Here is a 15408-nt window from a genome sequence, read left to right on the forward strand (position 1 = left end):
TTTGTTGATAATCCCCTTTTTATAACCTTCATTCTACCATTGGGTACAACAGTGTATTAATGCAGAATTTCCCAAACTCTGCCATTACAGTCCAGGTTTTAAGGATATCCATGCTTATGTCCAGATGTTTAAATCAAATTGAAGTAATCATTGTCACCTGTGCATGGATATCCTTAAAACCCGGACTGCATTGGTGGAGTTTGGGAAACGCTGCATTAATGTATTAATCACCACCTTGAGACCACAGTTTTGGTCTGTGCTTTTAAGCTAGTTGTGCTTCACAGACAGCACAGTAGTCTTTTGGTTCAGTGGTTCACAATGCCAATCCTTAAGTACCCCCAAACAGGTCATGTTTTCTGGATTTCTTTCACCTGCATATGATGAGTGTATTTTTGGGGGTACATAATTATCCCACCTGTTTCCACAGACATAAATCCTGAAAACATGACCTGTTGTGAGTACTTGAGGTTCGGAGTTGAGAACCTCTGTTGTGGATGGTCATAAACGTACAACAATAGCATCACCTGTCAAAGCAAAAAAACATCATTATGGGAATACTGTAATTTGCCTTTAATACAAAATACCTTTAATGAAACCCTGCGGAACAGAAGCTGTTAGAGAGTGAGATGATCCAATATGAAGTAGACATCAGAGCTTGGTGACAAGATAATGACATACTATGGAAACCTCATAGTACATTCATACTTAAATGCTGCTATTCTCAAACTCTCGCCACATGATCTCTAACAGTTCATGTTTTCCAGACCTCTGGATCTCTAAAATGTAACAGGTGTGAATGCACCTGTGCACCAGCTAGGTGGTCTGGAAAACTGGGGTCCTGGGGGTAGAGTTTGAGACACTGCTTTCATGGAAAGGGGGAATTGGCTTGTCTTCACATTCAAGTACTATGTGTAAACTATAGCATATCACATCTTAAAAGGGTTCTAAGCATATATTTTTATTTTCAGTCATGTATTGTCTAATGTAAGCATTGAGGGATGAGTTATAGTACCTATTTTACCTGAACATAATTGCCTGTTAGGCCGTGGGATCCATGATTACTCTTTTACCTTTATGATGTCTGCCCATGTCTTTCTCTTTGCTTATATGTAGAGAGCACTGCACATGCAGCTGTGACCTGGGATGGATAGAACAGTGGCACTCTGCTTTACTTCATCATTTTAGCTGCTCCACTTCTATTATTTTTCTTAATGATTTACATGTTATATCTGTACCGCAGTCAGGCTGCACTATTGCTATATAAGATAGAAGGTAGCGGATGAGGGCATAGACAAAACTAGAGATCTGGTAATGGGTGGTCCCAGTTTTAGCCTATTATGTATATATAATCTAGAGATAAAGGAGGCAGGGTGTCTGTTAGAGGGTACTGTCCAAAAAAGGGTGTGGTCGCTCAAATAGGGGGCGTGGTTTTGAGATGAACAGTCTTTACATAATCCACAGCGCTTAGCCATTCACATCAGTCCCTGCCCCAGTGGAGTTTACCATCTATATGCCCTACCACATGTACACACACACACACTCTACCGGTATATTTTTAGATTGCGGGAGGAAACCGGAGGCAAGCGCAGGGAGAATATACAAAGTACACACCGTTAGGGCCGTAGAAGGCTAGACCTAATGGAGGGGCACAGGGAAGGCTGGACCTGGGGGAGGCACAGGGGCAGAAAAAGGCTGGACTGTGATAGGGGCGGAAGGGCAGGGCTGGCTGGACGGGGGGTGCACAGGGAGCAGGGTAGAAACAAATGTACCTGCTACACTGCAGCAAGTCAGGTACAGTGAAACAGCGCCGCAGTGCTAGAGGCAATTCAAACATGGTGTTAGCCGCGAGCCAATCACAGCTCCTTGTCTGGCAGGCGCTGTTGTGTAATAAAACATAGTCACGGCTACAACTGCAACCATCCCTCAATCAAGCCCAAAGAGTGATCTATTCTGACTCAGCAAAGATAAAGAAAGTTGTCAAATAACAGCAGTTTAGGTACTATGCTCAAATGACACTTTGTACGGTGGAAAGGGGTTTATAGGTGTAGTCCTGTGTGTATAGGTGTAGTCCTGTGTGTATAGGTGTAGTCCTGTGTGTATAGGTGTAGTCCTGTGTGTATAGGTGTAGTCCTGTGTGTATAGGTGTAGTCCTGTGTGTATAGGTGTAGTCCTGTGTGTATAGGTGTAGTCCTGTGTGTATAGGTGTAGTCCTGTGTGTATAGGTGTAGTCCTGTGTGTATAGGTGTAGTCCTGTGTGTATAGGTGTAGTCCTGTGTGTATAGGTGTAGTCCTGTGTGTATAGGTGTAGTCCTGTGTGTATAGGTGTAGTCCTGTGTGTATAGGTGTAGTCCTGTGTGTATAGGTGTAGTCCTGTGTGTATAGGTGTAGTCCTGTGTGTATAGGTGTAGTCCTGTGTGTATAGGTGTAGTCCTGTGTGTATAGGTGTAGTCCTGTGTGTATAGGTGTAGTCCTGTGTGTATAGGTGTAGTCCTGTGTGTATAGGTGTAGTCCTGTGTGTATAGGTGTAGTCCTGTGTGTATAGGTGTAGTCCTGTGTGTATAGGTGTAGTCCTGTGTGTATAGGTGTAGTCCTGTGTGTATAGGTGTAGTCCTGTGTGTATAGGTGTAGTCCTGTGTGTATAGGTGTAGTCCTGTGTGTATAGGTGTAGTCCTGTGTGTATAGGTGTAGTCCTGTGTGTATAGGTGTAGTCCTGTGTGTATAGGTGTAGTCCTGTGTGTATAGGTGTAGTCCTGTGTGTATAGGTGTAGTCCTGTGTGTATAGGTGTAGTCCTGTGTGTATAGGTGTAGTCCTGTGTGTATAGGTGTAGTCCTGTGTGTATAGGTGTAGTCCTGTGTGTATAGGTGTAGTCCTGTGTGTATAGGTGTAGTCCTGTGTGTATAGGTGTAGTCCTGTGTGTATAGGTGTAGTCCTGTGTGTATAGGTGTAGTCCTGTGTGTATAGGTGTAGTCCTGTGTGTATAGGTGTAGTCCTGTGTGTATAGGTGTAGTCCTGTGTGTATAGGTGTAGTCCTGTGTGTATAGGTGTAGTCCTGTGTGCATGTACATTCCTTTGTGTATAGGTATAGTACTGTGTGTATAGGTATAGTCCTGTGTGTATGTACATTCCTGTGTGTGTGTGTGTGTGTGTGTGTGTGTGTGTGTGTGTGTGTGTGTGTGTGTATATAGGTATAGTCCTGTGTATATGTACATTCCTCTGTGTATGGGTACATTCCTGTGTGTATAGGTATAGTCCTGTGTGTATGTACATTCCTGTGTGTGTGTGTGTGTGTGTGTGTGTGTGTGTGTGTGTGTGTATATAGGTATAGTCCTGTGTATATGTACATTCCTCTGTGTATGGGTACATTCCTGTGTGTATAGGTATAGTCCTGTGTGTATGTACATTCCTGTGTGTATAGGTATAGTCCTGTGTGCATAGGTACATTCCTGTGTGTATAGGTATAGTCCTGTGTGTATAGGTATAGGTGTGTATAGGTATAGTCCTGTGTATATGTACATTCCTCTGTGTATATGTACATTCCTCTGTGTATAGGTACATTCCTCTGTGTATAGGTACATTCCTGTGTGTATAGGTATAGTCCTGTGTGTATAGGTATAGTCTTGTGTGTATGTACATTCCTGTGTGTGTATAGGTATAGTCTTGTGTGTATAGGTATAGTCCTGTGTGTATAGGTATAGTCCTGTGTGTATGTACATTCCTGTGTGCATAGGTACAGTCCTGTGTGCATAGGTACAGTCCTGTGTGCATAGGTATAGTCCTGTGTGCATAGGTACATTCCTGTGTGTATAGGTATAGTCCTGTGTGTATGTACAGTCCTGTGTGTATAGGTATAGTACTGTGTGTATAGGTATAGTCCTGTGTGTATAGGTGTGCATAGGTACAGTCCTGTGTGCATAGGTACAGTCCTGTGTGCATAGGTATAGTCCTGTGTGCATAGGTACATTCCTGTGTGTATAGGTATAGTCCTGTGTGTATGTACATTCCTGTGTGTGTGTGTGTGTGTGTGTATATAGGTATAGTCCTGTGTATATGTACATTCCTCTGTGTATGGGTACATTCCTGTGTGTATAGGTATAGTCCTGTGTGTATGTACATTCCTGTGTGTATAGGTATAGTCCTGTGTGCATAGGTACATTCCTGTGTGTATAGGTATAGTCCTGTGTGTATAGGTATAGGTGTGTATAGGTATAGTCCTGTGTATATGTACATTCCTGTGTGTATGGGTACATTCCTGTGTGTATAGGTATAGTCCTGTGTGTATAGGTATAGTCCTGTGTGTATGTACATTCCTGTGTGTATAGGTATAGTCCTGTGTGTATAGGTATAGGTGTGTATAGGTATAGTCCTGTGTGTATGTACATTCCTGTGTGTATAGGTACAGTCCTGTGTGTATGTACATTCCTGTGTGTATAGGTATAGTCCTGTGTGTATAGGTATAGTCCTGTGTGTATAGGTATAGTCCTGTGTGTATAGGTACATTCCTGTGTGTATGTACATTCCTGTGTGTATAGGTATAGTCCTGTGTGTATGTACATTCCTGTGTGTATAGGTATAGTCCTGTGTGTATGTACATTCCTGTGTGTATAGGTATAGTCCTGTGTGTATGTACATTCCTGTGTGTATAGGTAAGGTCCTGTGTGTATAGATATAGTACTGTGTGTATAGGTATAGTACTGTGTGTATAGGTATAGTCCTGTGTGTATAGGTATAGTCCTGTGTGTGTATAGGTATAGTCCTGTGTGTGTATAGGTATAGTCCTGTGTGTGTATAGGTATAGTCCTGTGTGTATAGGTATAGTCCTGTGTATAGGTATAGTACTGTGTGTATAGGTATAGTCCTGTGTATAGGTATAGTACTGTGTGTATAGGTATAGTCCTGTGTATAGGTATAGTACTGTGTGTATAGGTATAGTCCTGTGTATAGGTATAGTACTGTGTGTATAGGTATAGTCCTGTGTATAGGTATAGTACTGTGTGTATAGGTATAGTCCTGTGTATAGGTATAGTCCTGTGTATAGGTATAGTCCTGTGTATAGGTATAGTACTGTGTGTATAGGTATAGTCCTGTGTATAGGTATAGTACTGTGTGTATAGGTATAGTCCTGTGTATAGGTATAGTCCTGTGTATAGGTATAGTCCTGTGTGTATAGGTATAGTCCTGTGTGTGTATAGGTATAGTCCTGTGTATAGGTATAGTACTGTGTGTATAGGTATAGTCCTGTGTATAGGTATAGTACTGTGTGTATAGGTATAGTCCTGTGTATAGGTATAGTCCTGTGTGTATAGGTATAGTCCTGTGTGTATAGGTATAGTCCTGTGTATAGGTATAGTCCTGTGTGTATAGGTATAGTCCTGTGTGTATAGGTATAGTCCTGTGTGTGTATAGGTATAGTCCTGTGTGTGTATAGGTATAGTCCTGTGTGTGTATAGGTATAGTCCTGTGTGTGTATAGGTATAGTCCTGTGTGTGTATAGGTATAGTCCTGTGTGTGTATAGGTATAGTCCTGTGTGTGTATAGGTATAGTCCTGTGTGTGTATAGGTATAGTCCTGTGTGTGTATAGGTATAGTCCTGTGTGTATAGGTATAGTACTGTGTGTATAGGTATAGTCCTGTGTATAGGTATAGTACTGTGTGTATAGGTATAGTCCTGTGTATAGGTATAGTACTGTGTGTATAGGTATAGTCCTGTGTATAGGTATAGTACTGTGTGTATAGGTATAGTCCTGTGTATAGGTATAGTACTGTGTGTATAGGTATAGTCCTGTGTATACTTTGCAGAGCTAAACTTTACTTTTTATTTGCTGCTTCTATTTTTCCCACCAGCTCGGTGGCAGCTGAACTTCAGAAAATTCAGAGGTTTAACTGTATCCTTTTATTTATATTTATATACTACTTGTTATGTGAGTGGAGAGGATTGTAGCTATATTTCATTTTTTATTATGGACAACTTGGAGATGCAAACAGTGTAATTTTATTTTCTTTGATATTTCATGTTTTCAATCTATATCTTTTTCATTATAGCTGGCTAAATTGTGCATAATTCTCCTTGGGTTTCTCATTGGTAAATATTGTCGGTCTCTAGACTTACATTACATTTGTGACTTTTATCCCTCATTCTAAATGCGTTGCCTCTCTTCTCTGTACTGTACAAACAAACATTGGTGGCTCTATGCTTACTACCAGTGCTGGTGATTATCTCTCTCCAAGCTTTCATAAAGTGCTAACCAATCAGCTTCAAACTTACATGTTACAGGCTGTGTTTGAAAAATGACAGGAGCTAATTGGTTGGTACTTTAGTATATAAATAGTCCCAACATCCTCCTGAACATTTTTCCGATTGTAATAAATATATGTGTGAGATTAGAATGATGGATCTATAAGCCGAAGCTGACATTCAGTTGATTATATTATTCATGTATTTGGTTATACACATTTTGGGGTCTATCCATATATGCGAAGAGTGCTATGGTGTTAAAACGCTGGCAACGAACCGGCACCTCGCACCCTTCATGCCACGCTCCGAGCCCAAATTCACTTCATTTTGCTCAGTGCCCTAGGGGGCTGCGAGCACTTTCAAGTGAATCCGGGCTGTTGTCAAGCATGCCTGTTCCTTGCAAGTAATTGGATTTACCTCTTTGCGTGAATCTTGCCCATCTTTCTCTATATAACTGATTTCAGTAGATTATATATGGGCAATAGTAAAAAAATATATTTTTATTTATTTATATCCTTAACTAAACCACTTTAGTCCTGCTGGAGAACAAGTGTACATTAAGTCACAAAAGTAACATTAAGCTTTCCAGCCAGCCGGATACGGCAGACAGCAGCCTGCAGGAGAGAACCGGGGAAATAAATATACAGTCTATTCTGGAGAAGACATCCAAAGCCATACACGATATTGACTTACTGCTTTCCTCTAGAAAGTAATAACTGCTGGAAATAAGAAGGCAATAGGACTTTCCTAGCTGAGGATACTTATACCGTCTATCGGAGGCAGTTTATATGTATAAATTGTTGTTGTAGTGGAGGAGATGAGGTTCTGTGCCAGATGGAACTGTATTTTATATTTATTTGTTTGTTCTCTCTCCCTAACGATGGATTGAAAGTTTATTGTCTTTTTTTTTTTTACTCCTTGGATCCAAACTACCTAAATATAGCATTCCTGAGTGCCGGACATGGTTATCCCTGTGCCGGCTCTGTGCTCCATGTACAGAGATTGAATCAACGTGATAGACCAGTGACTAAGTTTTGTGGGGGGTTTTATCATAGGATCAATGTATTGTAGTAATCATGTCATATTTGTCAGCAGAACCCAGCATATGAGTTTGGTTTTCCTCCTACCTTTCGGCTGTTGTGAACATCGAGTCCTAGCTCCGTTAGGTGTATTCAAACAGAAAACTTGTACGCTTTATACAGATATTGTTCTCTTCGAGTTAAACGTAAACACAGCGCAGGGTACACACTATACGATGTGTGTAGCCAGTGACTGTGTCATGTGACTTAACGATACATCGTGCGCCGAAGACCCGGCACGATCTGGTATACGGCGGCGCGATGTCATTACATGCTGTACTTAACAAGCTCTCATCATTCGTCGCATTGTCCCATCTGCTGTGCAAAACAGAAGATGGTACAATTCGCCGAACGACGGATCAGACGTACACACTATACGATCTGAACTGTAGATCATTCCGATCCACGTCAGAACGATTATATATCGTATTGTACATACCCAGCTTTAAGCTGTCTACAGGTCTGGTCAGTGGCCATGTTACCTAGTTCATCTGATCTAGAAGAATGTTCAGCTTTAAAATGAGCCCAGTAATAATATGAACAAACCGTAATACAAAGGTTCCCAAACGCGGTCCTCAAGGCACCCTAACAGTCCAGATTTTAAGGATATCCATGCTTGACCACAGATGACTTAATTAGTACCTCAGTCAATTTGATTTTACCACCTGTGCTCAAGCATAGATCTCTCTGAAACCTGAACTATTGGGGTGCCTTGAGGACCGTGTTTCGGAACCTCTGCCGTAATATCATACAAACAAGGTTCTGTAGGGAGGTGGGGGGGTGTCATCGAATGGACTCAGTGGCTGTGCCTCCAAATTGAACCCACAGGGTTAACTATGGTAATGAGAGTTAAGGGGCCTATCCATTAGCAGATGTTTTTCTGAACGATGAAAGACAAAGATATCTATTGAAAATTCTGGTGGCTGTGCTGAAAGATATCCGTCATGTACACGACAGATTTTTGCAAAAGATGAACGATATCGCATGACATCATTCAGGGAGTGGATTTTTTTCTCTGCAGTGCTTTGTAGCTGCTGTTAATGTCGTTCGTTGTTTACCGCATATAAACTGCCATATTTTTCTAATATCTGCCAGCGATATGCGATAATTGACCAACATGTTCGAGAGACGAAAGATATAACTTATCGGTTGCGGGAGTGCGCATCGTTCAGGGCCTATCCATCAGCAGATGAATTGAACGACTGAACGATATATATCGTTCAACATTCAATTTATCTGCTAATGAATTGTCCCCTTTTAATCCTGGGTGTGTGGAATTTGCAGTGGGGGAGTGATACTGGAAATCTGAAGAACCAGTGCGCCCACCCATGGATAAAGTTCTGGTCTGATTTATCCAGATTTATTTATTTCCATAATGTACTTTACTCAAGTTTATTACATATACTTTTTCGCCCTCTAACAAGAATTATTGTGATCACATTTATAAATTTCTATAACCTTTGAGGATATTATATGGTGAATATAACCCAGATGTTTGCGACGATTGATAAATAAGGATATTTAATGATCTAGTGTGACGTTATATGAATTATTGAAATGTTCTAAATGTGATTTATTCTATGTACTTTGAGATTATTATTTCTATTGAATATAATATTAAAATACTGTTTTTAACAGGTAACATTAAGTTTGTGCCCCCAGAAAAAGAGTTTTCTTTCTTCTTTTTGTACAATACTGCATTCACAATCCACCAACATGATTTTTATGGTAATATGGTAATTGTCCTGTACAATAAAAGGGTTGTGTGTTTTTTTTAGTTATTACAGATCTTCACAAAGCATCTTCCATTATTCTCATTGTATCATTCTCTTTCATTTTCTTGCCATTGTACAGATTTGCGCTAAGTATAGATGTTTCATTTGTTTGCTTTAAATAGCTGCATTAATGCTTTGTCTCTTGCAACAAAGGATGTTTCTATTATCACATTGAAAGATAATAATTTAAGTTTTTTTCCCATATAAATAGTAATTCGCATTTATGAGCATGCATTTAAGTCGGCTTTCAGCCCAGTTTTGCATCTGTTATAAAAATATATTGTTCAGATTTTACCTGAATGTTCTGTTATACACGCTCTTATTTCATGATTGTTTTTATGAGGCCATTAAACCTGGAATATAAGTTAATAAAATATATATATATAATATATATATAAGGTAACACTCCGAAATGTGTTAAATTCCTGATATTTAGCTACATATATCGCAGCGTTCAACAAAATGGATAAAATAGACCTGTGCTAAGATTTAAGTTAAAAAAAAATCAGGACTGTTCCGCACACAGGACCTGATTCAGACCTGGTCGATAAGCATTCGCTCATAGCTGGCTGATTTTCGCATTCTGAGTATGCATCGCAGTGCGCATGCGAGAACCAGTGCGAGAGATCGGGAAGCGTTCGCTCGCCGCGCATAGACAGTCCGGCAGAATGAGTGAGAGGAGAAGCCGTTTGTGGGTGGTGACAGAGGCTGGAGTGGAGATGTGAACGCAGGCGTGCCTGAGCGTCTTAACGCCGTTTCAGAGGCGTGTATAATTACCGGGCAGCGTCATAGTACACGTCACCTGGTTGTATTTCACACTGAAGTGCTTGCGGCAGGATATGGTCAACCTCACGCGCTGCCTACGCTTCTGATCTTACCCGATGTACCAATGGTTGCATAAAACGCCTGGAGATGACGTGCCCACAGAACTATTATATATAGGTATGTGACAGAACTTGAAATGTTTGACTTTCTATGTACATTAGAGGAGGAAACATTTTTGGTTTTGGCTATAACTCAGCATGCAGATGATGGTCGTTCAGTGTGTATGAACGACCATCATCTGCAGATCACTCGATCTGCAGATATATCGCTATAGTGTGTACCCACCTTTAAGGGTAAATTTACTAAAGTGCGGGTTTTTAGAATTGGAGATGTTGCCCATAGCAACCAATCAGATTCTAGCTATTAGTATCTAGAGATGCTAGTTAAATGTTAAGTAGAATCTGATTGGTTGCTATGGGCAACATCTCCAATTCTAAAAACCTGCACTTTAGTAATTATACTCCTTATATTCTATTAAAGTTTGAAGTGATTTATGATCTATTGCCCCAACCACAGAAAATAAATTGATCCGGGTCTTTATCTTCCTGGGTGTTTTCCGTTGTGGCAGCATAGTATCGCTGTGTTGTTGCAGTGATGAGTTAACATTACTTTGCATAAATAATTTTATTTTTCATCCCCATGCTAAATGAATGTGCTTTTAATAAATACACCTATGTAGTCTAGGTGGTAATAAATAAAAAATATTTGCTAGAGATATTCCATTACACATATGCCGAGAATGCTCTGAGCTTGTCCTGTTTTGCACTGGAGTTATAGGTCTCACTAAAGACATATTGGGAGGGGATATTATGGCTGACCCTGGCTTCTGGCTTAAAACCATTACAGATAACTGCATTCTCTCAGTTTAAGAAATCACTTCTTAAACATTTTAGCAATGCGCCCAAGACAGCTATGCCAGTAAACTGGAAGTAGACCACTCCCCAAACAATAATTGTGTAGAAATATATATGTATATGTATCATGCTCACCTATGAGCCTAGATTAAATTGGCTAGGCATTGCTGCTATGAGTGTGTGTGTTCCAGTAAGGCAGTCTATTGGCTAGCCAATGGTCCTTATAATGGGTATGATTATCCCTACCCCACTACCCTTTCAGAATCTGATTGGTTGCTATGGGCAACATCTCCACTTCTAAAACTCTCACTTTAGTAAATTTACCACTAGCTATCCTTTTGCTACTGCATTCTAGAAAATGATACATAGAATCTGATTGGTTCCTATGGGCAACATTGCCAGTAAAAGAAATACATTAGCTTCTGAAACCACATGCTTACCACCTGCTGTGAAAGGGCAGGGCATGCTGAGGCTTGTAGTTCAACAAGAGTTGGAGAGCCACTGGTTGCTAAAATATATCCTAGGGAATACTGTATGTACTGCTTAGCAACCTAGTCGTATTTATGAAGAAAGTATATCCAGTCATTCTCAATGGGTACTTTAATAGCAATGATGGGGTCGCAGTTCCCGAAGGCCCACAGGTTGCCTCAAATATTGTTGTTATTAAGATCTGTTCATATAGGAATGATCCATACATTAGGCGTGCTGGTGGTTTTATTACCCAGCTCATCCGTTCATATATGAGTGATCCATCCAGCAGGCATGCTGGTGGTTTTATTACCCAGCGCATCCGTTCATATATGAGTGATCCATACAGTAGGCGTGCTGGTGGTTTTATTACCCAGCACATCCGTTCATATATGAATGATCCATACAGCAGGCGTGCTGGTGGTTTTATTACCCAGCTCATCCGTCCATATATGAGTGATCCAAACAGTAGGCGTGCTGGTGGTTTTATTACCCAGCTCATCCGTTCATATATGAATGATCCATACAGCAGGCGTGCTGGTGGTTTTATTACCCAGCTCATCCGTCCATATATGAGTGATCCAAACAGTAGGCGTGCTGGTGGTTTTATTACCCAGCACATCCGTTCATATATGAGTGATCCATACAGTAGGCGTGCTGGTGGTTTTATTACCCAGCTCATCCGTTCATATATGAGTGATCCATACATTAGGCGTGCTGGTGGTTTTATTACCCAGCTCATCCGTTCATATATGAGTGATCCATACAGCAGGCGTGCTGGTGGTTTTATTACCCAGCTCATCCGTCCATATATGAGTGATCCAAACAGTAGGCGTGCTGGTGGTTTTATTACCCAGCTCATCCGTTCATATATGAGTGATCCATACAGTAGGCGTGCTGGTGGTTTTATTACCCAGCTCATCCGTTCATATATGAGTGATCCATACATTAGGCGTGCTGGTGGTTTTATTACCCAGCTCATCCGTTCATATATGAGTGATCCATACAGTAGGCGTGCTGGTGGTTTTATTACCCAGCGCATCCATTCATATATGAATGATCCATACAGTAGGCGTGCTGTGGTGGTTTTATTACCCAGCTCATCCGTTCATATATGAGTGATCCATACAGTAGGCGTGCTGGTGGTTTTATTACCCAGCTCTCTCTTTACAGTTCTCATCCTTGCAGACAGTGCTGGAAGATTTCATACCTCTGGCATCAAAGGTGAAAGGATAAATCTGCAGCAAATGTTCCTCTGTGACTTACGGTTCATCCAGACAGCGATTAGAAGAGAGTAATGCACAGTACATTCTTCACATGCATTGCAGTATTATAATAAAGGATGGAGAAGGAATTACCTGAGTTATTTCAAGTGGTGTTTAAGGTACAAATGGATCAATAAGTGGATATGTAAGAAAAATAATGAATCACGTACATTAAAAAGTCATAACCTGATTAAGATGATATAGAGAAAAATCACAGAAGTGCTTTTCATGAAGGTAACACTGAACTGCTCTAGTTTCAACCACTTGACTGGCGTGGTCACATCATGTGTTATCCACACCAGGCTGTGTTCCCCGACATGCTGCAAACAATGTGACCAGTCACAAACGCCCAATGGGCGGCTGCCTGAAGATAATCTTCAAGTGGCAACCAATCACACCTCCCAGCCTCTGCATCCCTGCACCCTCCCCCAGTGTCTGCCGTGCAGCTGATCGGGCAGCTCCCCTCCACCCAGCGGCTGCCCCGTTGGGGAAATGCAAAGTCTCGATGGTCCAGTCATCGATGGTCCAATATATATCGCTGATCGATATTAAAAAAACAATATTAAAGTTGTGTTTCAAATTATTTTTTTTTATAAAACGTCTCCTTGACCTAATTCAGTCATTAAAAAAAAAACCTGACAATTTCTGAGCGGGTTTTGAAAAAAATATTACCCAGTTAAGTGGTTAATGAAAACAAAAATAGCAATCATAGGTTTGACCTTGCATATGGGTATGTAACAGCAGAAACTGCCTTCAGTTATGTGCACATAGGGATTACTTGATTCCATTTGTCCCTTTTATAAGACGTTAATCAGTGCACTGTATGTGTCAGGTAGGGGATGTAGTTACCATCTCGACGGTACATATTAGGGTTAGGGATTAAGGTTATGCACTAGGGGGAGGTGTAGGCTGGGTACACACGTAAAGATTTTCTGTCCAACCATCCAACTAGTTGATTGGTTGGAATGAAATGTGGTAAGGTATGAAAGCAAATGACAATCAGCAATTTGCTCCCAAATGCTGGAAAATTGACACAAACTGCTGTTTGAACAAATTGTTTAACAAACTTGTCTGACGACCATTTTCATCTGTTTTCTGGCATTTAGGATCAAATTGCTGATCATCAGTTACTCCCATACGTTACCAGATTTGTGGGAAAGGCAGGTTAGGGGGAGGACAGTTACCTATTTGGGTCAGGATTCTGACCGCTGGGATACCGTCCCCAATCCGTCAGGTAGACTGTACAGAAATGTGGTTACCATGTGGTCAAATTAAACGCCCTCAGCCATTGACTGGAGCACACCTCCTATTGCCTCTACCATTCCATTTATGTGCTGCATGTCCGTTCCCGTATTCAAGCTATAATTAATGAAGTTAGAAGCCAATTATGCAATATTAGACATAATTGGGGCTTGCTTAGATGAAAGTTAGGACTGTGCAGAGAATTTGGAAGAATATAGCATACTAACATATTGGGCAAAATTTACTAAGCGGCGGGTTCTAAACCCCGGCGTTTTCTAAATGACAGCCACCAAACCGCCGGGGTTTAGAATCCGCCGCTTAATAAAATTTGCCCATTGTCTCCAGCGTACCCCGGTTCGAAGGATCCCTGCTCCACTCTCCTCCCCACCACCGCTCCTTCTTTAAGCAGGGTACACACTTGTCCATTCCTCAGGTGATCAGACCCCAGATTAGACTGTTTATACAATCCTGCTGCAGACCTGGTCGCAGATTCTATGCGTATACACTTGTCCACTTATTCAGCAGACTTCCATTCTGCATCTGCTGAAAGTATAGAATCACCATACACACTCTTCCAATATTTGTCAGACCGGCTGCCACTCACTGGGATGAATTGGGAGAATAATTGGACAAACCAGTCTCAGGAGCGCACACAATAGGGATGGTCCATCAAAACAAAACATTGGAAGTAGCGATGTTTTTTTTTACATTGAATACAAAACATTATGTAGATAGAAACATTGGTTCCCTGGAACAGATGTTTCTGTTGTTTTACGCAAACTCTGTACTTAAACATAATAGGCTACTAAACATTTAAAATAATTGTTATACTATGTTTATCTTCATGGAGGCAAACAGAATATATACAGTGGTGGCTAAACTTGTGGACACTTTTTGAAATTTGAATGTTTTCAACTTCCAATGCTTATAAAAACTGTTACACTTCATGCAGTGCAATGATTCATATATCACATGAAAGGAAATGTAATGCTGAATTCAACACAATAAACAAAGGTCAAATATTTGCATTACACGGGAAGTTATGCAGTGAAATCAACACTTAGACACTTAGGACAGTAACATCATAAGTACACAGGGATTTTCACCCTATCAGTATTTCGTTGGGTATCCTTTATTTTGCAAGACAGCAGCACAGCGACGTGGCATTGAGCCAACCAATGTTTGGAGCTCTTCCTTCTTTATTATGTGGTGCCATGAGACAATTATAGCCTCAATTAATTGTCTTTTATTGGATGGACGCCTCAGATGTACCAGTTTTTTCAAACTGAACTTTTTATTAAGCAATGGCTTTTTTTCAGGGAATCCTACCTTTTAGACCAACCTCCGTTAGTCTTCTCCGTACCGTTCTTGCACTGACAAAAACACCAGTTGCGGGACGCGGAGACGTTCTGAAACGTTGGTATCCTGTAACATGGTACTCTAATATAAGCATTTTTCATACAAGACCTGGAGTGCTGCCTCATTTTTGCACTCTCTCTCTACAATACTACAGGGGAGGGCACCATTTACAGTCTGGAGTGCCGGTCCGTTTGGATATATGCACATGGTGTGAGGACTGCTCTGCCTGTTAGGCAGTTAAACACACCACTGGAGACAAGGCACCCTCACATATTTCAACTATTAAAGATGAAAAAAAGAGAAATTGA

At 40.9% G+C, this 15408-nt stretch overlaps 1 protein-coding gene across 1 annotated transcript in view; it reads left to right on the forward strand.

The window, feature by feature from the left end:
* CUNH5orf34 (chromosome unknown C5orf34 homolog) overlaps nt 1-9435 on the forward strand; it is a 41122-nt gene extending 31687 nt beyond the window's left edge. The window contains exons 11-12 of the mRNA XM_088469498.1: nt 5843-5883; nt 6768-9435. Of these exons, the coding sequence (XP_088325624.1) occupies nt 5843-5883; nt 6768-6946 (220 nt within the window). The 3' untranslated portion in view covers nt 6947-9435. The remainder of the gene's footprint in view (nt 1-5842; nt 5884-6767) is intronic.
* The last annotated feature ends 5973 nt before the right edge of the window (nt 9436-15408 follow it).

The sequence above is a fragment of the Taudactylus pleione genome, unplaced genomic scaffold (assembly GCF_031769625.1).
Source record: "Taudactylus pleione unplaced genomic scaffold, aTauple2 ptg000092l, whole genome shotgun sequence".
Taxonomy (NCBI): domain Eukaryota; kingdom Metazoa; phylum Chordata; class Amphibia; order Anura; family Myobatrachidae; genus Taudactylus; species Taudactylus pleione.